Source organism: Cricetulus griseus, chromosome 7 (genome assembly GCF_003668045.3).
Source record: "Cricetulus griseus strain 17A/GY chromosome 7, alternate assembly CriGri-PICRH-1.0, whole genome shotgun sequence".
NCBI lineage: Eukaryota > Metazoa > Chordata > Mammalia > Rodentia > Cricetidae > Cricetulus > Cricetulus griseus.
The window spans coordinates 42,832,023-42,859,109 of record NC_048600.1 but is presented as its reverse complement, the minus strand read 5'-3'; the positions used below and the strand labels follow the sequence as shown (position 1 = coordinate 42,859,109).

The 27,087-nt window shown below is 41.2% G+C and overlaps 1 protein-coding gene and 1 pseudogene across 1 annotated transcript in view; both read left to right on the top strand.

Annotated features, from left to right (window-relative positions):
- LOC113836540 (prothymosin alpha-like) overlaps positions 1-20,480 on the top strand; it is a 30,263-nt gene extending 9,783 nt beyond the window's left edge. Inside the window, exon 3 of the mRNA XM_027423992.2 lies at positions 19,716-20,480. Coding sequence (XP_027279793.1) covers positions 19,716-20,091 — 376 coding nt within the window. The 3' untranslated portion in view covers positions 20,092-20,480. The remainder of the gene's footprint in view (positions 1-19,715) is intronic.
- A 3,619-nt stretch (positions 20,481-24,099) lies between these two features.
- LOC100770649 lies at positions 24,100-24,976 on the top strand (annotated as a pseudogene).
- Positions 24,977-27,087: the final 2,111 nt, after the last annotated feature.

Below are 27,087 nucleotides of genomic sequence, written 5' to 3'. Positions count from 1 at the left end.
CCTATCATCTGGTTTTTGGCTTATTGAGAATAACCCTGGTCAGAGTTCCACCCTTCCGTTAGGTAGATACTGAAGAGGAGGGAGAAAGATGTATCCAGGTGATGTGGGAGCTTTTTCCAGATTTGCGTATTCATCGATTACTTCCATAAAATTACTGATCTAGTCTGCCACTCTTAACCTTAGATTTGTTCATGGGGTTTCCACTTGGTAAAAGACATTATCACCACCCAGTTAGGAAAAAAATGTAGTCAATTCTTTAATCTCACTTTCATATCCACAAGTTTTATATTATACACTGAGTCCAACAAGGTCTCAATCTCCTGAAGTAGTAAAAACTATATAGATTTCTAGGTATTAGTTCACATATTCTGTTCTTGGCCTACCACTGTCTTTATATAGAAGCTAGAGTCACTCTAAAAATACTGTATTGGCTTCTTTTTAAAAAGATTTTTTAGGCTGGGTAGTAGTGATGCACACCTTTGATTCCAGCACTCAGGAGGCAGATGCAGGCAGATCTCTCTGAGTTTGAGGCCAGCCTGGTGTACAGAGCAATTCTAGGACACCCAGAGCTACACAGGGAAACCATGCCTAAAAAAATAAAATAAATAAAAAACAATGTTTTAACTGTGTGTGTGACTCTCTCTCTTTCTCTCTCTTTCTCTCTCTTTCTCTCTCTTTCTCTCTCTTTCTCTCTCTTTCTCTCTCTTTCTCTCTCTTTCTCTCTCTCTTTCTCTCTCTTTCTCTCTCTGTGTCTCTGTCTCTCTCTCTCTCTCTCTCTCTCTCTCTCTCTCTCTCTCTCTCTCTCTCTGTGTGTGTGTGTGTGTGTGTGTGTAAGTGAGGGATCCCTTGGAGTTCAGGAGAAGATGTTGCATCTCCTGGAGCTGGGGTTACAGGTGATTGGGAGTTGTCTGAGGTGGGAACTGAACTTGGGTCCTATCCAAGAGCAGCAAGTTCTCTATCTCTGAGCCGTCTCTTCAGCTCTGCTGTGTTCCTTCCTTTATCTATGCCCTCAATTCAATCTTTAGTCACATTGTGGCTTTTCCTTTTCCTCTGTGTAGCATTAATTTTTTTGCCATGTGGCAAAGACCATGTTGTGCTTTCTGTTCAAATAATACTTTCTCAAAGAATTCTATAAACCTTATCTGAAATAGGCTCCAAAGAGCAAAATGTTAGAATTCTTCCTCATCATGTTTAGTTTTTTTTTTGGCACATTCTGTTTTTTAATAGTGTATTGCATCATTATCCTACCAGAACACAAGCTTTATGAAATCACCAACTTTGACTTCGGTACTCTATCCTCAGTAAAGTATCTACCACATCACACCTGCCCAACAAGTGTTCATCTCCTTTGAGTGTTGAGTATTGACATGCTTTACTTTGGACTTAACATCTCCCAGTCACTTAGAATAATTATTGAAGTAGTTAATAATCCAGGAATGGTGATTAACTCCCGTAATTATACCACCTAGAAGCTGAAGCAGGTGGATGCTCCAAGTCTGAAGCCAGCCTGGGCTACCGTGTGAGTTCCAGAATAGCATGGGCTAGCAATATCCTGTCTCAGAAAATATTGAGTGACAAATACTTCTTATAGCGGATAAACTAAAAAAGTTCAAGTGCTTGGGTGTCTCTTCTAGATGAATATGAAACAGTGCGTGATGGAGGTCAGCCAGCAGGTAAAGGGCACTTACTGAGCAAACCTCAAAACCTGAGTTCAGTTGCCCAGAACTTGCATAAAGATGGAAGGAGAGAAATGGATCTAAAAAGTTGTCCTCTGACCTTCACATGCATGCTGGGGCACTCATTCCCTTCCCACCAAGTCACACAATAATTTTGTTATAGTAAGAGTGATTTAGCCAGGTGGTGGTAGTACATACCTTTAATCCTAACACTTGGAAAGCAGAGGCAATGGAATCTCTGTGAATTTGAGGACAGCCTAATTACCAAATGAGTTTCAGGGGAGCCAGGGTTGTTACACAGAGAAACCTGTTTGCAAAAGCCAAAACCAAAACAAACAAAAAGAGTGATTTATAGGGAATAGAAATATGTCCTTGTCTTGGCCCTAGTGCTAAATAAATAAAAGCAAAATAAGAAACTATAGTTATAACAGTAATCATTCATGCATGGGCAACCCAGTTTTCTCTCTTTTAAAAAACAGTTATTATGGGGCTGGAGAGATGTCTCAGTGTTTAGGAGCTCATACTGCTCTTCCAGAGACTTCAAGTTCAATTTCCAGTGCCTGTGTCAGGAAGCTTCATCTGCCTGAAACTCTGGCTCCATGGGGTCTGACACCTCATCCAGCCTCCATGGGTACTCTACCCTACCCCATTAAAAATAATAGATACATTAGGACAAATATTACAACCTGCCTGTGTTCTTCACAACCATAGTAATTTCTTGGTGACAGAAGAGGACAAGTGCACTGGATCTCGCTTCCCATTTTCTTTTCATTGACATACATTGGGATTTATTTAGTAGTTGCTGATTTACAGTAGAGTATAAACATGACTCTGGATATAGAAGTCTGTCATTTGAGATAACACATTATGAAAGGGTTTTTCTTTTTTAATATCCTAAATTAATTAGCTAATTTACAATTAATTTGTAGCCCTTGAATTCATTTTTCTATTTACAGCTTTGTCTGTGCTCCCTAAACCAAAAGTGATTTCCTGTCTGGAGCAAGGAGAAGAGCCATGGGTCCAACACTCCTCAGACTTTAAAGACAGTACCATAGAATCTCCAGCAGGGAGAAAAATCTCCACAAGGGGAGAAAAAAAGAGACATGCCTTGATATGAACCTTTACAAGGACTTAATCCTTTAATATTTTGCTTCTCTATTTTATTTTACTAGAGAGACAGAATGTGTGCGTTGGTTTCCTGATTATTTTTGTTTATTTGTTTTAGTTTTGGGTTTGGGTTTTTTGAGACAGGGTTTCTCTGTATAGCCTTGGCTGTCCTGGAACTCTCTCTGTAGACCAGGCTGGCCTTTAACTCAGTGAGATCCGCCTGCCTCTGCCTCCCGAGTGCTGGGATCAAAGGTGTGTGCCACCATGCCCAGCAGTTTCATGATATTTTAGCATTGAAAATAATTGAATTGTGACTTCTACTCCTGCAGTTTCCTTTTTCTAGGCTGATTCCTGTGTTTATTCCAACAAGACTGAAACAAAAATCAGACCCCGAAAATCATCAGCCTACATCTCTCTCTGAGATGTAGTGACACTACCAAGTGTAGTTTCAAAAATGCCCAAAGGGAAAGTTTACCAGAGAGCAACAGTCAAACAATATTATAGTGACACACACAGAGGTAGGAAATGACAACGAGGCTGTCATTTCCAGGGAAGAAAAGGAAGACATTTTCAGCATGGAAACCAGAGCTGGTTATATGCTGCCCAGGATGGTTTTGAACTCTTGCCCCAACTTTCCAAGTAGTATGATTACAGGCTTGTGCCACCATACCTGGGCTGAGATATTCCTTAAAAACAAAATATTAATGTGTATGTAGAAGTGTATGCATGCTGATGTAGAAGTAGGGGAACAACTTTATGGACTTAGTTCTATCTTTCCACTTAATGGGTTCCAGGAAGCAAACTCAGGTCACCGGGCTTTGCATAGCACCTACATTCCCCCACTGAGCCATCTTACCAGCACTCCTAAAATAGTAAGTCTTTGTTTTCCCTTGATATTACTTCGTTGTAGTAAGTAAGTATTTTTTTGTAGTTCAGAAAGCTATTTCTCCTCCTCAAAGGAGCTTTGTAGCCCAGTTTGGCCTTGAACTCACCAGCCTCCTGCCTCACTTACCCATGCACTGAAACTATAGGTGTGCACCACAGCTAACTTGGAGCATTTATATTTAAATGTAGAGTGAACCTCAGGGTTCAGGAGGAGTATAAACATGCTGTATTTGCTGGCCTTACTTATCCATGGTAGTGGTATGTGATCTATTACACCTAACATCGCAGAAGAATTTCCTGTGAACACCACTTAGGGCAATGCTGACCTACCTAATCCTTTCCCTACTACAAGGAATGAAAGAAATCCAACTTAGAGCCAAATCAAATCCCACGTCACCTGGTAGGAAAATGGTCTTCCACTCCCCACAGCTGCTCAGTGGTGCAACAGCCATCACCGTTACACAGACTAGAAGTGGATGCTTCAGAGCCCTGAGTGGATGTTGTCGGCAGATAACTAGAAGCTGCGTATCACTCTTTTAGAAGGTGATATGCAGGGGCTTGTGTGCTGGCTCAGTGGTTAAGAGCATTGGCTTCTCTTCCAGAGGACGCAGGTTCAAACCCAGCACCCACATGGCAGTTCACAACTGTCAGTTCACAACTACCTCTCTTCCAGAGGATCCAACACCCTCACACAGACATACATGCAGGCAAAACACCAATGCACACAGAATAAAAATACAGTTTAAAAAAGGTTATTTAAGGGCTGGAGAGATGGCTCAGGGGTTAAGAGCACTGACTGTTCTTCCAGAGGTTCTGAGTTCAATTCCCAGCAACCACATGGTAGCTCACAACCATCTGTAATGAGATATGGTGCCCTCTTCTGGCACGCACTGTATAATGATAAATAAATAAATAAATAAATAAATAAATAAATAAATAAATAAATCTAAAAATAAGTAAACTTTTAAAAAAAAAGCTTATTTAAAAAGATGACATGAAGACTTCTCCTTCAAAGACCAATTCAGAAGGATTCACTTCTGCCAGGTCAATATAAGCCACCCTATGCCACAGTGCACATGTGGAGATCAGTGGACAACTTGTGGGGGTCAGTACTCTTCTTCTGCCAGTGGGTCCAGGGGTTGAGCTCAAGTTTTTAGACTTGGCACAAAGTGTCTTAATCAGAAGGGCTAGCCATTGTCCCTCCCCATCTTTCCCTTTATTTATTTCTTTTCTCCTTCCCTCCCTCCTTCCCTTTCCTCCCAAAAACACCAACGACCTGGAACTCTACCCTTGCTTGCGCTTCCCAGGTTGTGCACTACCATCCCTAGTTTATGTGGTGCTGGGGATGGGACCCAGGCCTTTGTGCACACTCGGCGAGGGCTCTACCAACTGCACCTGAGACTGCTCTATATGGCTTTTGATTTCTTTTTTATCAGTTTTTTATTTGAACTAGAAACAAGTTTGAATTACATGACAATCCCAGTTCCCTTCTCCCTCCCTTTCTCCCCTACCACACCCCCAACTAAAACCCTACCTATCACATACCCTTTCTTCTAATCTACACCTGACTCAACCTTTCTGCTCCCTCATGACCTCTGCATCCTTCCTCTTCTTCCCTTCTCATGTCTTTTGACTTCTTAAGAGCTCATTTATTTAAGCGTGGAATAATATTTTTGTCTGGATGTAACAGTAGATCTATGTACTTTAGAATATGTTGGTAGTTTCTAAGTTTTGGCAATTATGAGCATAGCTGCTATAAATATTCTTGTGTAGGTTTTGTGTATTTGTAAGTTTTCAATTAATTTGGATAAAGGTAATGAAACATTAGGTATATTTAATTCTGCCAGACACCACCAAAATTTTTCAGAATAGCTATTCCATTTTGTATTCCACCAGCAAAAAAAAAAAACAAAAAACAAGAATTACTTCTAACTCCAAAAACTGCTTCCCATCCTCTCCCAAGTTGTGTTGCTGGTGTTTTCGTATCTTTGCTTTTCTAATAGGTGTGTATGGCTTCTCGCTTCCTAGTGAGATAAGATACTAACATCTTTTTTCCTACATTTATTTGTCATCTGTATCTTTGTCCAGATCTTGTGAATTGTCCAGATCTTGACAGTTTTAAATATGCCATTTGGTTTTTATTGTTGACTCTTGAGACTTACTTTTGTATGTCTGGATGACAGTCTTTATTACGTGTATTCTTGGTGAGTATCTTTTCTTAATCTGGGCCTTGTCTCGTTGTCTGGACCATTTTTTTTTTCAGAGCATCTTTAAAAATTCAAAACTTTTGAGCATGAGCACTGGATTTAAATCATTTCCACCCCCCTTTCTCCTCCGCAATTCCTCCCATGTAGTTCTCTCTCCTCAAACTCATGACTTTTATCTTTGTTATTTATCTTGATTGTTATTATTATTACATATACATACATTCTGCCAAGTTGACTTAGTGTTGCTTTACATCAACTGTTGATTGCTGTTCTTTCCTGGCAGCTGACATAGAATCCTCAGAGACTATGAGAGCTGGTCCTTGGGTAGGACGCTTCCAGGTCAATTCCTCCAAGTCCTGTATCTGAAGTTTCTAGTATCTTCAGCAATGTGGTCTTACAGTCAAATTCTGGGAGGCAGCCAAGGGTATTGGCAATAACCTGTATTGTTTTGGGAGTCTCTTGGATCCTCCTGGCCAAGAACTCAAAGGGACATTGTGGGAGCCTGTGTAAGAAAACCGTGAACTTACTGTGAACTATGGCTGAGGAAGAATGCAGAATGTTCTTCCCACAAGGCATCCTTCTAGAAAAAAAGTTGCATAAACTACAAGTGAGCACACTTGAAAGTAAGAACATGACGGGAATGCCCTGGCATGCTTACATTATCTCTGTGGGAAAGAAAAAGCCCTGGGAGGAATATTCTTGGTTGTTTTTTACATGTCCAAAGATTCTAAGACAACACCAGGTGTATTCCCTTGCTGTACTTGTATTATTTGCTTAAGCTAGCTGTAAAGGTCACCTCATATTTTACTTGACTTAGTAACTGAAAATGAAATGTGCTTTGTTTGTACTACTTAAGCTCAGACCCCTGGAGTCCCCAGTTACCCCATGAAGATCTTTGGAATCTCCTCTGATTCAAGGAGACTTATTCTCACTGCCTGGGCAGCTTGACTCAGGGAGTTTTTGTTGTTGTCTTGTTTTCATTTCATTTTGTGTGCTTAGGTTAGAGGTCAATATCAAATGTCTTCTTCAATCACTCTCTACCTTGTTTCTTTTTAAAAGATTTATTTATTTATTATGTATACAGTGTTCTGTCTGCCTGTGTTCCTGCACACCAGAAGAGGGCGTCAGATCTCATTTTAGATGGTTGTGAGCCATCATGTGGTTGCTGGGAATTGAACTCAGGACCTTTGGAAGAGCAGCCAGTGCTCTTAACCTCTGAGCCATCTACCTTGTTTTTTTTTTTTTTTTTTTTTTTTTTTTTTTTTTTTTTTTTTTTTTTTTTTTTTTTTTTTTGAGTCTCTTATTGAGCCTGGAGCTCATCAATGGAGCTACACTGGTTAACCAGCAAGCCCCAGGGACTGCCTTTTTTTGCCTCCCCAGTGCTGGGGTTAAGTGCTTCCATAGCCAGGCAGGTGGTGCCACACACCTTGAATCCCAGTATATGGGGTGGGGTGGGGTGGGAGGCAGTCAGATCTCTGTGAGTTTGAGGCAAGCCTGGTCTACCTAGGGAGTTCCAGGACAGCCAGTGCTACTAAGAAAGGCCCTGTGGGGGAAAAAAAAAACCAATAATAACAAAAAGTGTGCTGTCATTCCCGACTTTTTACATGGGTACTAGTTCATGCTTGTGTAGCAAGCACTTTCACAACTTTGCCATTTCCCCAACCACAAGTGAACAGTTTTTTGTTTGGTTGGTTTGGTTTGGTTTGGTTTGGTTTGGTTTGGATTTGGTTTTGCAAGACATGATTTCTCTGTGTAGCTTTTTAAACCAGGCTGGCCTCCAACTCACAGAAATCAGCCTGCCTCTGCCTCCTGAGTGCTGGGATTAAAGGCATGCGCCACCACCATCTGACTAAGAGAACAGTTTTTAATTTAATTTAGATTATTCTCATATCTTCTAGGAGTTCTGTGATTTGTATTTAGGCCTGTGATTCATTTTGAGTTAATTTTTTTCAAAGATATCAGCCATCCAACTTTCTTCAATATTCTGGTCTTTTGCCTTTGCACATAAACTTTAGAACTAGTGGTTTTCATTAATCCCATGTAGGGTTGTGATTCACAGTTTAAGAAAGAGTGCTTTTGGTCTAGGCATGTGGCTTAAATTGTTGCCTCCCAGACTTTCATTAGAAATACTGGAACAAATCCAGCTCATGCCATATAATACACGTAAATAGCCCAGCAACCAGTGACAGTCTTCTTGAAGCTAGGAGATATAAGCTTTACTATAAAATCAATGTCATGGAAGGAAGAGCAAATGACAGAAATTCAGTCCTTGCTACATCATTGAGCTGTAGGGTCAAGCATCTCTTGAGGCCTATGCCTGCCCTGGACTTTGCAGCTACATGAATTCTATGCACTCCATTTATTGCTAGAGCTAATATGCATAGGAATTTCTGTTAACTTATAACTGAAGAACCCATAAATATAGAGAGCATTAACTAATTTAACCCATAGATGAAAATTTCTTTTTATATAGCTATATAATAGTTTTAATTGGAATTATTAAGTATACATAAAGGTAGTATAATGAATGTTCTGTATACCTCAAAAATTACATTGACATGACTCCCTGTCTCAAAATTATCAACATTTTGCAATCTTATTTAATTTATCCCCTTCAGTATTATGGTTTTAGTTTGTTGTAAGAGTGTTGTTTGCTTTGTGGTATTTAAAGCAAACCCCAGACATTACACACAGACTAGTCAATAGTTCCATTTATAATCGAGAAAGTAGTATTGACAACTCCTTCCCTAAACAGTCTTTGAAAAGGAGCTCCCACTAGGCAGAGCCATCTTTCCCACAGGGACACGATTGAGAACAAAGGCAGCCTTTCTCTACCCTAGAGTGCAACAAAACTTGACCTGCAACTTCTCAAAATGGCTTTGTAAGAGGACCCTCTTGGCCTCCTGCCTGGGGTATTCATTTATGAGAACACGAGGTATCCCAAATGTCTCATAATGAGGGTGTCCCAGAAGGGATACTAACTGCCTGTAATGATCACGAAAGCAACTTATTAATGACTTGAAAGTACATGATCTACTGTTGTACTTTTAATGAGCCCCAGAGTGATTCTTTCATTAAAACTTCAGTAGCATTGGATAATTGTTTCCTGGAAGCCCAAAGAACAAAATAATGACATTCACCCTCCAGTGTACATAGAACAAATCTCCAAGAGCTTAGCATATACTCAGAATAATCTCATTATCCACTTACATTGGCTTTAAGTATTATTTTAAAAATAATGTATAAATGAGTATTCAAAAATTAAAATTTCACTATAATTCACCTCCCTCTTTGTACTCCTTTTTTTTTGGTATTGCCCCCATTTTTATATGTGTCTGTCATGTTTGTGTGACTTCTTAGGAGTAAGATGCCCTGGGAAATTCAGTGTCTTCATTCTTAATGATGAACTCGCCTATCCTTTAGAGTTATTGTGCATTCCAGCCCCTAATCCTCTTTCTGGAATTACTCTGAAGCACTCTGTACTTTAACACACAGTGCCCTGCTAGTCAAGAATCAACACTCCAACAACTCTGGAAGATTCTTTATGCCCAATCAGTACTTACCATAGTTTATCATTTACCATTTATAAAACCCTACTTAGCCAACTAAGAGTTCATTGCAACATGAATTCCTGGTGCTGTATTTATTCCCTTCTGTAATTCCCAAATTAATATATACTAACTTTTGCCCAAGACTGGTTTTGTGCTTTTCTCTGCCTAATGATGTTTACTTCCTAACACTTCCTGAAAGATATGTACTCTGTATGTTGATTCACTCATTCAGTATTTTAAAATGATTTACAGGCCACTTCTATGGGCTAGGCATTGTTTTAGGTCTTGATATTTTATATTTGCAAATATATCGGTCTTGGTCTTTTGTTGGTTACTTGGTTGGTTGGTTTTAATGATTTGTTTTTGTTTGGGATTCTAAGTAATTTTTTGGACTTAAGAAAAGGGACATTTTCTAAGCTTCTTTATGCTGTTTAATTAAGTAACAGGTGTGATACTTGTACTGTTTCATTTGGCAACAGATCTGCTGTTTCTGGTCAGCTTCAAATGGCACCATATCTTTGCTCCCAGTTTCCCCAACATGAAATGAGGAAAACATCTCTCTCCAATTTTACACATGGTTTATTCAGTTTTTTAAATGGGATTGATTGAATTGGCTTAGACTCTACCCTTTTAAAAAGTAGACTTAAGTATTCATGTTTGAGAGATATACCAAAATATTATGATTTTTCAAAAAGTCTTGCAGATACAGACACACACATAATTGGATTAGTAAGTTCTCAGACACTGAAACACAAAGCAAACTCTTTTTTAAAAAAAATAACTTGTTTTTATTTTATGTGCATTGGTGTTTTGCCTGCATGTCTACGTGACGATTCTAGATCCCCTGGAGCTAGAGTTACAGACAGTTGTGAACTGCCATTTGGGTGCTGGGAATTAAATCTGGGTCCTCTGGAATAGCAGCCAGTGCTCTTAACTACGAAGTCATCTCTCCAGCCCCACGAAGCAAACTCTTAAGAAAATTATAGGCAGCTTAGCTGATAAGTAGTTACAATCGCTCATCCTCTAACAGTGGAAATAGGTTCTAAGAAATGTATCGTTAGATTACTTCTCACTGTGCAAACATCAAAATGGGCTTAAAGGTGGCTCTGGTGTGCCTAGATTATATAATCTTATTGGACCTCAGTCCTACAAGTGCTCAGTGATTGGCTGAAGTATGTGTGCTGCATGGCTGTGGCTCTACACGATGATTCAAGTGTTAGTTACAAAAGTTAGATGTGCCACTGGTTGTTCTGAGGCAAGAGCTAATCAGAGATATGAGACCATGAATTCGTCAGGTCTTAGCCTCCTGCTTTTCCTTATGAGAGGGTAAGGTGTTCCCTCCCTCTCCACCATGAATCATCAAGGTAGCATCTTGGAGCAGAAAGACACCCTCACCAGATGACTCAACTTGCTGGCACCTTGATCTTGTGCTTTCCAGCCTGCAGAACTGTGAGAACATCTAATTAATGCTGTTTATATATTACAAACAAAAGATAAAACTATACTTCTCACTGAAAGGTAACATTTATTTATTTTTCCTATGCTCCAGACTTCCACTACAATCAGCCCCAAAGATCAGAAAGGCTGTCACAAGTAGCAATATTTAAAACTGTATGATGGGCAGAGGATGCCCTTCAGTGGTGGAATGGTTGCTTAGAGTGCAAGGTCCTGAATGTAATCTGTAGCATCTTAAACAAAAAGACCCAGCATGAGCTAGTCCCAGTAACGCACACTCTCAGCTTGGGAAGCTGAGGAAGGAGAATCACAAGCTCCAGTCCTGCCTGCTACAAAATTCAGTTCCATGCTAAATAATCTGACAATACCTTGCCTCAAAGGGGATGGGGTAAAGCTGGTCGCTGGTGGCGCACGCCTTTAATCCCAGCACTCAGGAGACAGAGGCAGGCGGATCTCTGTGAGTTCGAGGCCACCCTGGTCTCCAGAGCAAGTGCCAGGATAGGCTCCAAAACTACACAGAGAAACCCTGTCTCGAAAAAACAAAAAAAAAAGGGGGGGAGGGGAATGGGGTAGGAGGGATACAGGGTGTGGTAATTCATTAGAAGAGCACCTGCGCAGTGTGCTGAAGGCCCGAGTACCACAAAAGAAACAGACACTGTATAAAAGAAGCCGAATAATAATAGACAAACCAATTCCAACAGAATAAATATTAAAATGATTCAAAACAATACATAAAACTGCCAGTCATCATACAAAAAGACACAAAATCATTAGCTACCAGGAAAGTGCAAGCCAAGTCATTGAAACTTCACAGAAACTAGAGTGGTATAATAAAAAGATAATAAAGTGTTGGAGAAATCAGAACCCTTAGACACTGCTAATAGGAATGTAAAAATGGTGGAAAACAGTCCAGAAGCTTAAAAGGCTAAATACAGGGGTTGAGGGCTGTGTGGCTTCAAAGTGAAACCCTTGTTTACTGTGTGTGGGCCCCTGGAACTTCCTCGTTCACTGTCCCTGCTATTCCACTCCTCTCTCAAATTCAAACATGTCTACATAAAAATAGGCCTCCGCAGTTGGTCATTGAGGCTCACACATATAACCATAGCACTCACAAGGCTGAGCTAGAGACCTATGTGATTTCAAGGCCAGCCTGAGTTATAGAGTGATAGTGTGTGTCAAAGAAAAAACAAAATTATCTTGTCCCAGAATGTAAGCAGCATTATTCACTCTAGGCCAAAGCTAAGTACAGCTCAAACGTTCACTGATTGCTGAATGGATAAACAAAACGTGGCATATCACATGCAGTGAAATATTATTCAGCAGCTACTGCCATTAATTTGATATGCATGCTGTGTTTTTTCCTTAATGAATAGTACTACTTTTTTGCATAGCATATATGTTTCCCATAAATGATATGCTGTGTGTCACATTCTGAAATTGTTTTGCCTGTTAATTTTTCTAGACTAACCATACTGATAACTACAAAGTTTATCGATGACACAATTTTTATGAGCTACAACTTATTCATTTCCCATTAACTTGACTATTTCTTTTTGTTTTGTTTTTGAGACTATGTAGCTCAGATTTATCTCATTTTCCTCCATGGTCCTCCTGCCTCAGCCTCCTGCTACTGTAATTTTTTTTCTTTATAATGATGCAGTGATGTTTGCCCAAACCTTCCCAGGCAGATACGCAGGTATTTCTTTGACAGTAGCGAACTGAGTGAGTTTGAGCATTGCTTAAACTCTTGATGCCAGTTTCCTCAGCTGTAAGATAAAGGAATATCATGTACTTCATTCTATTTTAATGTTAAATGAGATAACATAATGAAGTACTTCGTATACTCCTTATAAACCTTATGTTAGATTTATGATAGTACATAGCTAAGCATTAATTTTAACTTATACTTGAATGCACCTAACATATATCCTGTGTTCCATGTATAAACTTCTGAGCCCCTGGATACCTTTGACCTTCAATGTATCTTGGATTGAACTCACGGTCTTCCCCTCTCCCCAACCTATTACTGTCTTCTCTCCTGCATTTGCTATTTCACTGATGTTACATTTCAGTTTCTCCAATGGAGCTTCCAGAATCACTGAAACAATCATCCCACTGCCAAGAGTTACAACCATGCAAGTCTTCCAGCTGTCTTTAACATGTGCATCCAGCAGGAACACAGTATCCAGAGTTGGCTTCGGTGGTAGGGGCATCTGTGGTGTTGGAGAGACCCGTGCTACTGATGCTAGCATTACCCTGTGGTTCATGTTAGCTATGGTCCCTGCTTCCTCAGTTCCTTTGTCCTGCATCTTTTACAATTCAGATTTCCATCAGTGAGCAACCATATTCTCCAAAAAACATTTCTTTTATACTTATTTCAACCAAAGTTGTTTTAGAATTTAAATTAGTTAATAAGCCAAGCACTCTGATGCTCTTGTGTATTTGTAATGAATTCTCAAGACCGTGGAGGAATGCCATTTACTACTGACTTGTTCAGCCTGTGTCTTGGGGTTTCTATTGCTTCAATGAAACATTATGATGAAAAAGCAATTTGGGGAATAAAGGGTTTATTTGGCTCACACTTCAGCATTGCTGTTCATCACTGAAGGAAGTCAGAAAAGGAACTCAAACAGGGCAGAATCCCGGAGGCAGAAGCTGATGCAGAGGCCACCGAAGGGTGCTGCCTACTGGCTAGCTCAGCCTGCTTCTCGTAGAACCCAGGACTAACAGCCCAGGGATGGTACCATCCATCTACCATGGGCTGGACCCTCCCCCATTGATCACTAAATGAGAAAATTTTTATAGCTGGGTCTCAAGGAGGCATTTCCTCAGCTGAGGCTCCTTCCTCTGATGACTCTATAGCTTATGATAAGTTGACACAAAACATCACCCAGTACAGCCTGCTTTTTTATACACTTCAGGACCATCTGCTCAGGGGTGGCATCATCCACAGTGGGCTGGGCCTTCCTACATCAATTATCAATCAAGAAAATACCCTACAGGCATGCTTGCAGGTCAGTCTGATGGGGGCATTTCTTTGGAATCATGGAGTTGGTCTGGTCTAGATGCCTGAAGAGGCACACATCAAAGGTTTTTCAAGTTAGAGTCCACGTTGCTGGTGGTTCTCTTGTCCACCAGGTCTTGCCACTTCAGCCCCAAATGAACACACAGAGATGCTATATTAATTATTAAACTATTGGCCAATGGCTAGGGCTTCTTATTGCCCAGCTCTGTCTTAATTATTAACCTATGTATTTCTACATGGTCTTATATTACCCGAGAATGCCTGGTATGTTCTATCCTCCTGGGCCCTTCATGGCGTCTCTTGTGGCACCTCTCTTTTACTACCTTTCCCAGAATTCTCATCTCCTAGTCCGGCCTATCTTCCTGTGTCTACTGGTTATTGGCCAAACAGTGTTTTATTCATCAACCAATAAAAGAAACATGTATACAGAAGGACATCCCCCATTAAGTCCGTGAGTTCTGGGGCACTGTGTGTCTTCCAGCTCCTGAGAAACCAAGGCACTATCTCAGGTAGTGGCACATTCAGGCCACCTGTGTATCTTTGCATTCCCTAGAAGTCAGCAAGAAACATAGAAGCTTGGCAGGACAATTAGTCTTAGATATTAATCTTGTGTACCCTGTATGGCTTGCAAACATCATTGTATTCTGGCAACTACAATGTGTTCTCCCTGGCAACCACCATTGTACTCTGTTTCTGATAAGGGTATAAAAGGTCTGATTGCGACAGGCATTGGTGGCGTACACCTTTAATCCCAGCACTCAGGAGGCAGAGGCAGGCGGATCTCTGTGAGTTCAAGGCCAACCAGGTCTCCAGAGCAAGTGCCAGGATAGGCTCCAAAGCTACACAGAGAAACCCTGTCTCAAAAAACCAAAAAAAAAAAAAAAAAGGTCTGATTGCTTACAATAAACTTGTCTCAGCCTCAGTGTTGCTGAGACCCCCTCCAATACAGTCTGATTTTAATTCCCACTGAGCATATCAGGAGACCTTGGTTCAGTAAGTAAGCCCTAGTACTTACAGGCATCTTCTCAACTGAGTGTCCTTCTTCCCAAATGACCTAGCTTGTGTCAAGTTGACAAAACAACAAGCAAACAAACAACCTAACCATCACAAACATCAACCTCAAAGTAGTAAAGCTATCAGAAAGGTATAAGTGAAAACCCTATGACAAGCCTTTCTGTTCCTGTGCCTTGTAAATATTACTTTTCAGTGAAAACTAATCACTTTTTAGAATAGAGTGAACAAGAAGTCATGCCTTTAAAGGCTTATTATGACATTATATCTATGGCTGCTATTTACTGAATGATCATTATCACTTACAGTATACATTGGTTAGGTACCTATCCAATATCCACTTTTTTCTTTGACTCCTTTCCTGAACAAAACCCTGACTTTTTTCAGCTCCTTGAACAGAACTAATTATATAACTTTTAGTTATGCAGAAAAGAGTGTTTTATGACACCTGGACCAATATCACCCAATTAAGAGTGTGCAAAAGCTTCTGAGGAAAATTCTCCCTCAAAGACAAGCCTACGGGAAACACACTCCCTCTTTATCCAGACATGAGCTTGCACCTGCATGAGTCTGGGACCACTGCAGCCCTACTACTATTACTGTGTGAGCATGGAGAAGAGCAATAGAGTTAGAAAACAGTGACTGCAAGACAGAGATCCTGAACTGATTCAGCCTTCCTCTATCCAGGTCTCCAATCATGTAAGCTAATGTATTTCTTTATGGTTTAAGCTAATCTGAGTTGGGATTTATGTTACTTGCTTCTGAAAAAATCTTAATGAATTCACACTCCAAGCCCATTATGTCAATCCTAATTTTAGAGATAAACAAGCTGACTTACTGATGTTACATGACTGGTCTTCACTCACTAAATACAAAAGAATGTAGGGCTAGGATTCAACATTCACAACCATTCTACTTTCAGTTCATTCTCTTTCATTATCTAATTCAACACTATCGGGCAGAATTACTGTTTCCATACCTGTTTACATGTATGTATGTATATATGTGGGGGGGTATATGTGTGTAAGTATGCTTACACGAAGACAAGAAGACAACTTGCAGGAGTCAGTTCTTTCATTACACTATGTGAGTCCCAGGCATTGTCCTCAGGGGCTCTTACTTACCAAGCCATCTCACTGGCCCTCCATGGCATTTAATATCACTCACCTAGGTGAGTGAGAACAGTGGGCCCAGGAGACTGAAGTCCTGTCACAAACTCCAGTAAAATCAGCATGTCTTTGAAATTTTACTCCCACCTGTCACCTGGTGAAGATTCTGTGTCTGAGAGGCTCCCACTCTTCTATCACCCAGTATCCATTGAGGGTATGGAGGGATGCATTGTTGGTGTGTATATCAAGGTTCTAGCCACACCCTTCCTTCTAGGTAACAACAGCCTAGTATCTAGTTAAATAATAAATGAATTCAACCAATGGTCTAACTCCAGATGTTCATGCCCCAGTATAAAAACACAAATAATATGAAAAACCAAGTCAACCTAACTCCTCTGAAAATTACTAATCCATCAGTAGTTTATTTAATTCTAGTGACAGTGAATTAGGTAAAATGAACTAAAATTAATAATTATAAATAAGTTCAAAGAAACCAAATGAGAAATTAAACTCTTGAAAGACTCTCAGGAGAATACAAACAGTTGAATGCAATAAGGATGTTGATACAAGATATGAAATAAAAATCCAATAAAGAGGTAAGAATACCAAAGAAAAGCCTTGTGTAACTACTGAAAATGAAAAATATAAATCAGATTAAAACATTCTGTGGAAAGCCTCACCAACAGAATGAATGAAAGGAAGAAAGAATATCTGAGCTTGAAAATGTTTAGGAGGAATTGTATCATTCCAACAAAGACAAAGATGAATTAGTAAGTATGGCCTAGACTTTCAAGATAGTTGGAACACTATGAAAAGTCAAATTGAAGACTTGTGAGCATAATAGTTGGGACACTATGAAAAGATCAAATTGAATACTGTGAGCATAAAGAAGGTTAATAATTCCATTACAAAGGCATAGAAAACATTTTCAATGAAATCATAGCATAAATCTTCTCTAAATTAGGGAAGGAGATTACATAGATGAGGAGGCATTTGAAACACCAAGGAGACAAGACCAGAAAAAAGTTCCTGCATCCTATTATAATTAAACTAGCAAATATTAGAACAATGAAAATATACTAAAAGTGGTAAGAGAGAAACACCAAGTAACATAGAAGGCAGGCCTGTCACAATAACAGATTTCTCCACAGAAACTGTTTTGATTTGCTTTCCACGGCTAAACACCACGACCAAAAGCAACTAGGGGGTTTACTTATGTAGGGTAAAAGGGCCAGCCAAAGAAACCCACTTTGGCCTTGACACCAGAGCCAACTCTGCCCCTGACCAACTGATACATGAAACCAACCAATCCCTGAGCAGTCTGACTCTAAACCCAGAGCCAATGAAAGTAACACTTTATCCCTGGACCTAAACTCAAAAAAAAAAACATCCTGGCTTTGAATGCAGTGCCAAAGAAACACACTTTGTATAAGGATTCAGGCATTATGCCGGCCTGCCCCTGTCACCTGGCAGAACGCACTCAGGCAGTACCCTGGTCAGCCCAGGGTTCCATGAGTACTAATCTGCACGCAGGTGCAAAGGACCCCTTTAAAAGAAAGACCTCTGCCCACTCACATTCTCTTTGCTGTCTTCCGGCTCTTCTCACTCCCTGCTCTCTTCTCTGTCTGCTCTTTTCCAGCTCTCTTCCTGCTCTCTCTTCCCACTGTTCCCCTGGGGCAGACAGGACTTTTCCTGTCTCCTTCTTCTCTTCGGTCCTCTCTCTGTCTCTCTTTACCCCTTTTCTCTTTCCTACCCTCTCTCTCCCCTTACTAATAAAATTTCTCATTTAAGCTCTGTCTGCCTGGCGTGTTTGTCCGTTCCCCTCAGTCACCTCACCTGCCATGGAATCTGCCATGGTCCCCCTCCAACTTTATCCTAACGCTTTGTTCCTAGAATCAGAGCCAGTGAAACAAATACACCCTGGCCCTAAAACTAGAGTCAAAGGGACAAAATAGACCAGTGAAAGATACAGGAAAAGTAACCAATCCCTGAGCAGAAAAACTTCTCTCTGGGAAAATTCTGCCCCTAAGAGGCCCTATATAAGCCCCTCTGTTGGTATCCTGGCTTCTCCCTCTCCCTGGGTCTTGGGCAACCTGACCCTGTTCCTGCTCCCAACTCCTCTCCTCCTGCCCTGGTGGTTTCTCCTCAGTGCCTGCCTGTCACTCTGAGCCAGCCCTCTCCTGGGCCTGGGCCTTCTTCTCCTTAGGGAACCTTTCCTTGTCTCAGGGACTCTCTAATCCTCAGGCTCTCTCCCCACCTTGGGATTGCCCTTCTCCGGGTGACCTTCCCTTGCCCTGGGGATCTATCTTTGACAGGTGATAGCTCCACCCTGACAGCTCAAAGGCTGTCCAAGGTTGCATTGCTACGTCATGTATGCATGTATTAAGTAGCTGCATAAGGACTCTGCATGAAGAAGCCATGTGGTGCTGGGCAACAGCAGCTCCAAGACTCCAGTTTCGAAGGCCCCAACTTCTGGCCTCCTTCCAAACCACTCCCTTTCCCTTTTTAAGCAAGTGCCTCCTGCCTGTTCTCTCCCGATCAGTTAACACCTACCCCTCCCTTCACTCCCTTTCCCAATAAACTCCTTATGTGTTTGTTGAGTGTGGTGGATCATGTTTCATCTCCCTAAGCAGCAGCAAAGAACAACAACTGTAGATTGTGTCAAGTTGACAAAAAACAAACAACAACAAAAACCCCCAAAGCTAACCAGGACAGAAACTTAAAGTTAGAAGGGCCTGGAATGATGTTTTTCAAATTCTGAGACACCAGCTGCCAACACAATGCTATCTGACATAACTGAAGGTAAAAGAAAACATTTCCACGATAAATACAGGCTTAAGTAACTCATGACCACTAAGTCAGCTCTATAAATTCTTCAGGCAGAATAGAAAGACAGATACATCTGTGAAGGCACAGGGAAAAATAAACCACTCTTTACTAGTCAAGCCAGAGAACAGGAAAACACCAAACACTACAAAACCAACAGTGACAGGATTAATACATACCTTTCAATAATAACTTTGAATATTATGTCCTCAATGCTTTAATCAAAAGATACAGACCAATTAATTGGATTAAAAGGCAAGATGCACCTATTTGTTGTGTCCAAGAAACACCCCAACATAAACAACTGGAATTATAGATAGATAGATAGAGAGAGAGAGAGAGAGAGAGAGAGAGAGAGAGAGAGATTTGGTTTTTGGAGACGGGGTTTCTTTGTGGCTTTGGAGGCTGTACTGGAACTAACTCTTGTATACCAGGCTGGTCTCAAACTCACAGAGATCCACCTGCCTCTGCCTCCGAGTACTGGGATTAAAGGCGTGCGCCACCAATGCCTGGCTTACAACTGAAACATATCTTTAAAAAATTGAACTATGAGATAATCAGGAGTCTGTTCCAAACTCTGTCAAATAGACTTTAAACCCAAAGTAGGCAAGGAGATAAAGGCAGGTGGCTCTCTGTGAGTTCAAGACCAGTCTGTTCTATGGAGTGAGTTTCAAGACAGCCAGGACTTTGCAGAGAGACCTTGTCTCAAAAACACAAATTAAAAAAAGGGGGAGCTCCATAAGAAAACTCTTAGAACTGATAAGCACTTTGAGTAAAGTGGCATTATATAAAATCAATGTGCAAAATCCTATAGCCTTCCGCCCCACTGGCTGCTCTGAAAAGCCACTTTTGCATTGTTCCAGGGTCCTGCTCGCGCTCGCTGCAGCACATCACCGGCGCCCCACCACGTCAGACGCGGCCGTGGACACCAGCTCCGAGATCACCACCAAGGACTTGAAGGAGAAGAAGGAAGTTGTGGAGGAGGCAGAGAATGGAAGAGACGCACCTGCCAATGGAAATGCTAATGAGGAAAATGGGGAGCAGGAGGCTGACAATGAGGTAGATGAAGAAGAGGAAGAAGGTGGGGAGGAAGAGGAAGAGGAGGAAGAAGGCGACGGTGAGGAAGAGGATGGAGATGAAGATGAGGAAGCTGAGGCTCCTACGGGCAAGCTGGTAGCTGAAGATGATGAGTTTGATGATGCTGACACCAAGAAGCAGAAGACCGATGAGGATGACTAGACAGCAGAAAGGAAAAGCTAAACTTAAGGCCACCGTGACCTATTCACCCTCCACTTCCCGTCTCAGATGACATGCGCTCTCTACCACCCCACCAAATCCACACCATGAATTTGCAACAGGGGAGGGAAAAAGAACCAAAACTTCCAAGGCCCTGCTTTTTTTCTTAAAAATACTTTAAAAGGAAAATTTGTTTGTATTTTTTATTTACATTTTATATTTTTGTGCATATTGTTAGGGAGTCAGCCATTTTTAATGATAACGGGTGACCAAACCAGCCTTCAGAGCGTTTTCTGTCCTACTTCTGACCTTACTTGTGGTGTGACCATGTTCATTATAATCTCAAAGGAGAAAAAGAAACCTTGTAAAAAAAACAAAAACAACAAAAAAAACAGTCTTATTCCGAGCATTCCAGTAACTTTTTTTGTGTATGTACCTAGCTGTACTATAAGTAGTTGGTTTGTATGAGATGGTTAAAAAGGCCAAAGATAAAAAGTTTCTTTTTTTCTTTTTTTTTTTTTTGTCTATGAAGTTGCTGTTTTATTTTTTTGGCCTGTTTGATGTATGTGTGAAACAATGTCCAACAGTAAACCGGAATTTTATTTTGCTGAGTTGTTCTAAAAAAAAAAAAAATCCTATAGCCTTCCTATATACACGTGTAATACTGACTTAAGAAAAGGGCCTTTGAAATAATCCTAACCAAGGGAGTAAACAACTTCTTGAATGAAAACTTTGAAAAACCAAAATAGGGCACTGGAGAGATGGCTTAGTGGTTAAGAGTACTGGCTGCTCTTCCAGAGGACTAGGGTTCAATTCCCAGCTCCCACATGGCAGCTCACAACTATCTGAAATTCAAGTTCCAGTAGATCTAACTCCCTCATGTAGACACACATGCAAGCAAAACACCAATGCACATTAAACAAAAATGAATAATAAATTAAAACAACAATAACAAAGAGAGACCTTGAAGATGACAGAAAGGCCTTCCCATGCTTTAGATTGGAAGAATCAATATTGTGATAATGACTATCTTACCAAAAAAAACAATCTATAGATTAGATGCAACACCCATCAAAATACTAACATCATTTTTACCAACAAAGAAGAAACAATCTTACAATTCATTTGAAAGTACAAAAGGTCTTGAATAGCCAAGAAATACTAAGCAGAAAACTAATGCTAGAGATATCATTATACCTGATTTCAAGCTATATACAAAGCCATAGTAATAAAAAAAATAGCCTTAGTCCTACATAAAAAACAGACGTATTGGTTAGTGGAATACAATAGAAGACCCAAACATAAACCTACACAAGTTATACCCACTTGATTTGACAATGACACTAAAAATAATCACTGGAGGAAAAAACAGACTCTTAAATAACTGGTTCTCCACTGGGGAAACATCCCCCTCAGAGCTGCAATGCTTACAAAGGTATCTTAGCAATTAGGAGCCAAGAAATATCACAAAGTCACACCATGCAACAAACCTCACACAAGAGATTTATTGGGGGAGAAACACAAGGTGGTGGCTGCCTCTGAACTGGAAGAGAGACAGCAGAGGGTTGTGCAGAGAGGGTGGGCTCTGTCAGGCTTTTTGGCACGTGTACAGTGAGGTAGTGGAAAAGTATAGTATGACCAGACATATTGTTTGGACATTAAACCTGAGTCACTGGGGCAAAAATTTCCAAGTCTCGGGCACTCTGGGTCAAGTCAGGGTGTCTTTTCCCTGGCCCCTTTTCCATACACACTTGGCATACAATCATAAACACACACACACACACACACACACACACACACACATACACACACACAAATAAAAATTTTTAAAAGTAAAATATAATTTAAAAGGGAGCAGGCTAGAGAGATCACTCAGAGGTCAGGAATGCTTTTAGTTCTTCTGGAAGACAAAATTCAGTTCCCAGCACCCACAGTGTATGGCTCACAAACACTTGTAATTCTGCTGCAGAGCAGTCACCTCTTGCCTTCTGGCCTCTGTGGACTCCTACACACCCATAGCAAACATTCACATAGACATATACATACACGTAAATAGAAATGAAATCTAAAAGAAAAAGAAATTAGATCTAATTAGTTAGACAGTAGTGGCAATAAAGGCAGATAGACTTCTAACAAAACAACAGAAATCTTAAGCTAACACTAATTTTAAAATAAGATCTATGATTTCTGTCCTTTTGCATGTATATGTACATGTGGTCTCTCTCTCTCTCTCTCTCTCTCTCTCTCTCTCTCTCTCTCTCTCTCTCTCTCTCTCTCTCTGTGTGTGTGTGTGTGTGTGTGTGAGCCCAGAGTGCAAAAGCATGCATGTGAAAGGCAGAAGTTGGTGTCTGGTGCCCTTCTCTATTGCTGTTTATCTTACATTTTGAGTCAGAATCTCTGACTGAACCTGGAGCTGGAGACTGAGCAGCTCTGGCCAGCTAGCTTCAGAGCTCTGTTGCCTGCAAGATAAGCACTTTACTAGCTAAATTGTCTTCCAACCTCAAATCCATGGCCTATTGTTTCCATTGCTGCATTAGATTTTTCGTCTGTGACCAAATACCCAGAATAATTTAGAGAAAGAATAGATTCTGCCTTAGAATTCCAGAAGTTTCCATCCTTGGCCAGTAGCCACTATTTTTTGGGCTTATGGCACAATAGAACATCCAGGTGGCAGAGCATGGAGCAGTAAAGCCATCGACTTCATGCCAGTTAGGGAGCAGAGCCAGGAAACTGCCGGGATGACAAAAAACAAAAAAACAAAAAACTGACCTACTTACTCCAACCAGGCCCAACTCCTACTCTCTGCCACCTTCCAATAATATCACCATATTAGCCAGGCATTGATGGTGCACGCCTTTAATCCTTGCACTAGGGAGGCAGAAGCAGGTGGGTTTCTGTGAGTTCGAGGCCAGCATATTATAAACCTATATATTATACCACCATATTATAAACCTATCAAGGATTAGAACATTGATTAGGTCAGAGACCTTGGATCCACACATTTTTGAAAATCCTCAACCCATGAGCTTTTTGGAGGACATCACAGATTCAAGCTATAACAATGTGGTGACAAAATACATTGGCAAATCAGCTTATGAAATTATTTGGTGGTAACATCCTTCAGAGAGCAGAGGTGTCGGCACTTGAGTCTCTAGGGTTGATTAAGGCTCTGGGGAATTGTCTCCTTCACAGCCCTTGACCTTGAGGGCTGATGTTGGAAGTTGAGCCCACTGATGCACACTACCGGGGCCACATTCTTTGAATCTGAATCCTCATCATGATGAGTCTTCGCTATTAGCTTGAAAGACCCCCAGACTCCTAAGGGCCTCAGGATCCTGAGGAGCCCCCAAGACTCAGAAACCAGACCAAGAGCTGCAAAAGCAAGAGGGTTTATTGAACGAATGCACATTCGGGTGTCAGCAATATCGGGAAAGCTGCACACCCTAGCAAGGGTTACAGGCTCCTTATATAGGAAAAAACCGCAGATCAGCATACAGGCAAGGGGCACAAAGTGATTAATTACAAAGTATGATCTCATGTTAGAGTGGTCACCCAGGTGTGACCTGCTTTTTTATAAAGGAAAAACCACAGAATGTACCCTGGAAGGTCCTTGATTGTCTGTTGGCCAGCCAGGTGTGACCCAAAGAGGGTTGTCTTGGCAATTGCCTCTGTCTAAACCATAGGATGTGCCCAGGGTTGGGGCTAGCTTCCTTGTAATGGGCCAAGGCCTGTGGGAAACTTTTTCTCTCCGTGAACTAAAATCTTTCAAGCTTCTGTTTTACTAGATGCATGAGCAAGTCTTGGAGGAGAGACGGTCGAGGGAGTAGGCAAGAAAGATGTGAGAGGTCTGCGAATCAGAGTCATCCTGCCTGTGTCTGTAGATGATTATCAAGCGGGGCAGCTGTATGCCGTGGCTGAAGCCAGTAAAAATGAAACTGGTGGTGGGGAAGGTGTGGAGGTCTTGGTGAACGAGCCGTATGAGAAGGATGTCAGCGAGAAAGGCCAGTACACACACAAGATCTACCACTTACAAAGTACCCACATTTGTTCGAATGCTAGCCCCAGAAGGAGCCCTGAATATACATGAGAAAGCCTGGAATGCCTACCCTTACTGCAGAACTGTTATTGCAAATGAGTACATGGAAAAAGACTTTCTGATTAAAATTGAAACCTGGCACAAGCCAGATCTTGGCACCCAGGAGAATGTGCATAAGCTGGAGCCTGAGACATGGAAACATTTGGAAGCTGTAAATATAGACCATTGCTGATCGAAGCCAAGCACTTAGCAAGGGTTACAAGGCAGAAGAAGACCCAGCAAAATTTAAATCTGCCAAAACAGGACGGAGACCTTTGGGCCCAAATTGGAAGCAAGAACTTGTAAATCGGAAAGGCTACCCATGTATGTGTGCATACAAACTGGTTACTGTCAAGTTCAATTGGTGGGGCTTGCAGAACAAAGTGGAAAATTTTATACATAACCAAGAGAAGCGTCTGTTTACAAACTTTCACGGGCAGCTGTTCTGTTGTCCGATAAATGGGTTGATCTGACTATGGATGACATTCAGAGGATGGAAGAAGAGACAAAGAGACAGCTGGATGAGACAAGACAAAAGGACCCAGTGGAAGGAGTGACAGCAGAAGACTAATGCTACCCCACCCCTTTCTGCACTTTTTGCAAGACAGTGGTCAACAGGAAGGCTCCACCCTCCTGAGTGGCAGGCCGTCTTTGGATGCAGCCTTTCTGTGCTCATTCTTCAGGCAACTTTCAATCCCTTGCTGTTGCTATTTCTAGATGCCCTTTAACATTGTGAACAAATAGACCGTCTGATATTACAAAGCCTGTGTGTGCGGGAGACTGATCCTCTAAGATATATGGTGTAAGCTGCTGTATTTACAGCTCACCCCTCTGTCCGTTGTGTCCTGATCCATTTCTGTATGTCCGCCCCCTTTATTTCCAAGTGACATTTTTAGTCTTTCAAATTAAAATAAAAATTGTTATTTGGTTTCATGTTTTCATAGGTTTCAATCCGTAGTGATATAAAGTGTTACTTTGGACCCACAATGAAGTAGAACATCATGGCATGAACAGGAAGCAGAAAGATGAAGGCAGGGGAGGGAGTTCCAGCATTCCCTTCAGATGCCCTTTATTTGGGGGGATAGGGAGCTCAGCCAGATGCTTCAGGCATATTGGGCAAGCACTCACCTTCTGAGCCACAGGCCTGGTCCCGAATAATCTCTTTAAAGGAATAGCCCAATGTCCTCACTTCCTTTTTTATCACCTTTTGTTTATTTGGGGGTGTGGTGGTGTGAATGAGAATGCAGCCCCATAGGCTCATATAGTTGAATACTTGGTTCCCGTATGGTGGAATTGTTAGGGAAGGGTTAAAAGGTGTGGCCTTGCAAGCAGAGGTGTGTCACTGGGGTGGGCTTTGAGGGATCTGTTTTGTTTGGGGTTTTTTCAAGACAAGGCTTCTCTGTGTAGCTTTGGAGGCTGTCCTGGGACTCATTCTGTAGACCAGACTGGCCTCAAACTCACGGAGATCCACCTAATTCTGCCTCCAGAGTGCTGGGACTGAAGGTGGGCACCACCCATGCAGACTGGGATTTTAAAAGCCCATGCCATCCCCAGTGTGTATCTCTATCTCTGCTTGGTGGTTTTGTCTCAAGATGTCTCTCAGCATTTTTTTGTCTCTCAGCACCTGCTCAGCACCATGCCTGACCACCTGCTGCCATGCTCGCCACCATCATGGTCTTGAACTCTAACTCTCTGAAGTCCTAAGCCCCAAATTAGATGCTTTCATTACAAGACGGCTTAGCGGTGGTGTTTTATCATAGCAATAGAAAAGTAACTAAGACGGTAGTGGGGTGTGCATTCAGAGGTACACATGTGGAAGTCAAAGGAGAACTGTTTGGAGTCATTTCTCTCCTTCCACTGTGGGGTCTCTAGGAATCAACTCAGGTGTCAGGCATGGCAACTCTTCGTGCTGACCCCCTAACTTCCTTCTATTAAGTCCCCCCCCCTTTTTTTTTTTAGTCCCACTTAGACTTCCCCAACGATGGTATTACAGGTGAGTGATTACCTGCTCATAGTAGGTTCTTAATCAATATTATTGGATGTCCTAGTTAGTATACTAAAACATGAAAGGAAATACAATGTGTAAGGAATGGAAAGGCAGAAAGAAAGAAAGAAAGAAAGAAAGAAAGAAAGAAAGAAAGAAAGAGACACAGAAAGAGAGACAGAAAGAAAGAAAGAACTAATGGTATTGAATTTGAGTTCTGGGTAAGAGAGGGTGTGCATGCTTTCATTGCCTTTGCCCTTAAATTAAAAAAGCTATAACATGTATATAGCATGTAGCATATCACATCTATTGGATAACTCTGAGCAGCCACTCAGTGATTATTGGAAGAACATCACAACTCAACTCATCTTAACACAACACCACACTCAAAACTTATGTTGTTTTGAAGGAAGGAGAAAAGAACAACTTTTATTTAAATTAAATTGGTTAGAACTTTAAGCAAGGGCCTAGAAAGATGACTCAGAGATTAAGAGCACGTTCTGCTCTTTCAAAGACTCCGGTTCAATTCCCAGCACCCACATTGTGTATTGCAACCACCTGTTAACTCTAGTTCCAGGGGATCCAATACCTTCTTCTAGCTTCTATGAGCACTGAGTTCACATGGAGCGAGTACATACATGCAGTCAAACACTCACACCCATAAAAACAAATAGATCTAAAAGAATACTTGAAGTAAACCCAGAGTAGAATGGAACATTTCCAACCTGTAAAAGATCTTCTATGAAAAAGCTGTAGCTGCTATATAAGACCAAAGATTGGTGTATTCCCTCTGATAGCAAAACCCAGCCTTATTCCTACTTATCATGGTGATAGATGTCTTACTGGGATAATTCAAGGAGCAATGAAAACAAAGATTTGAAAGGGAAAAGCTAAGAGTGTCTCTTTTTACAAATGACATGGTTGTCAAGGTAAAAAACCC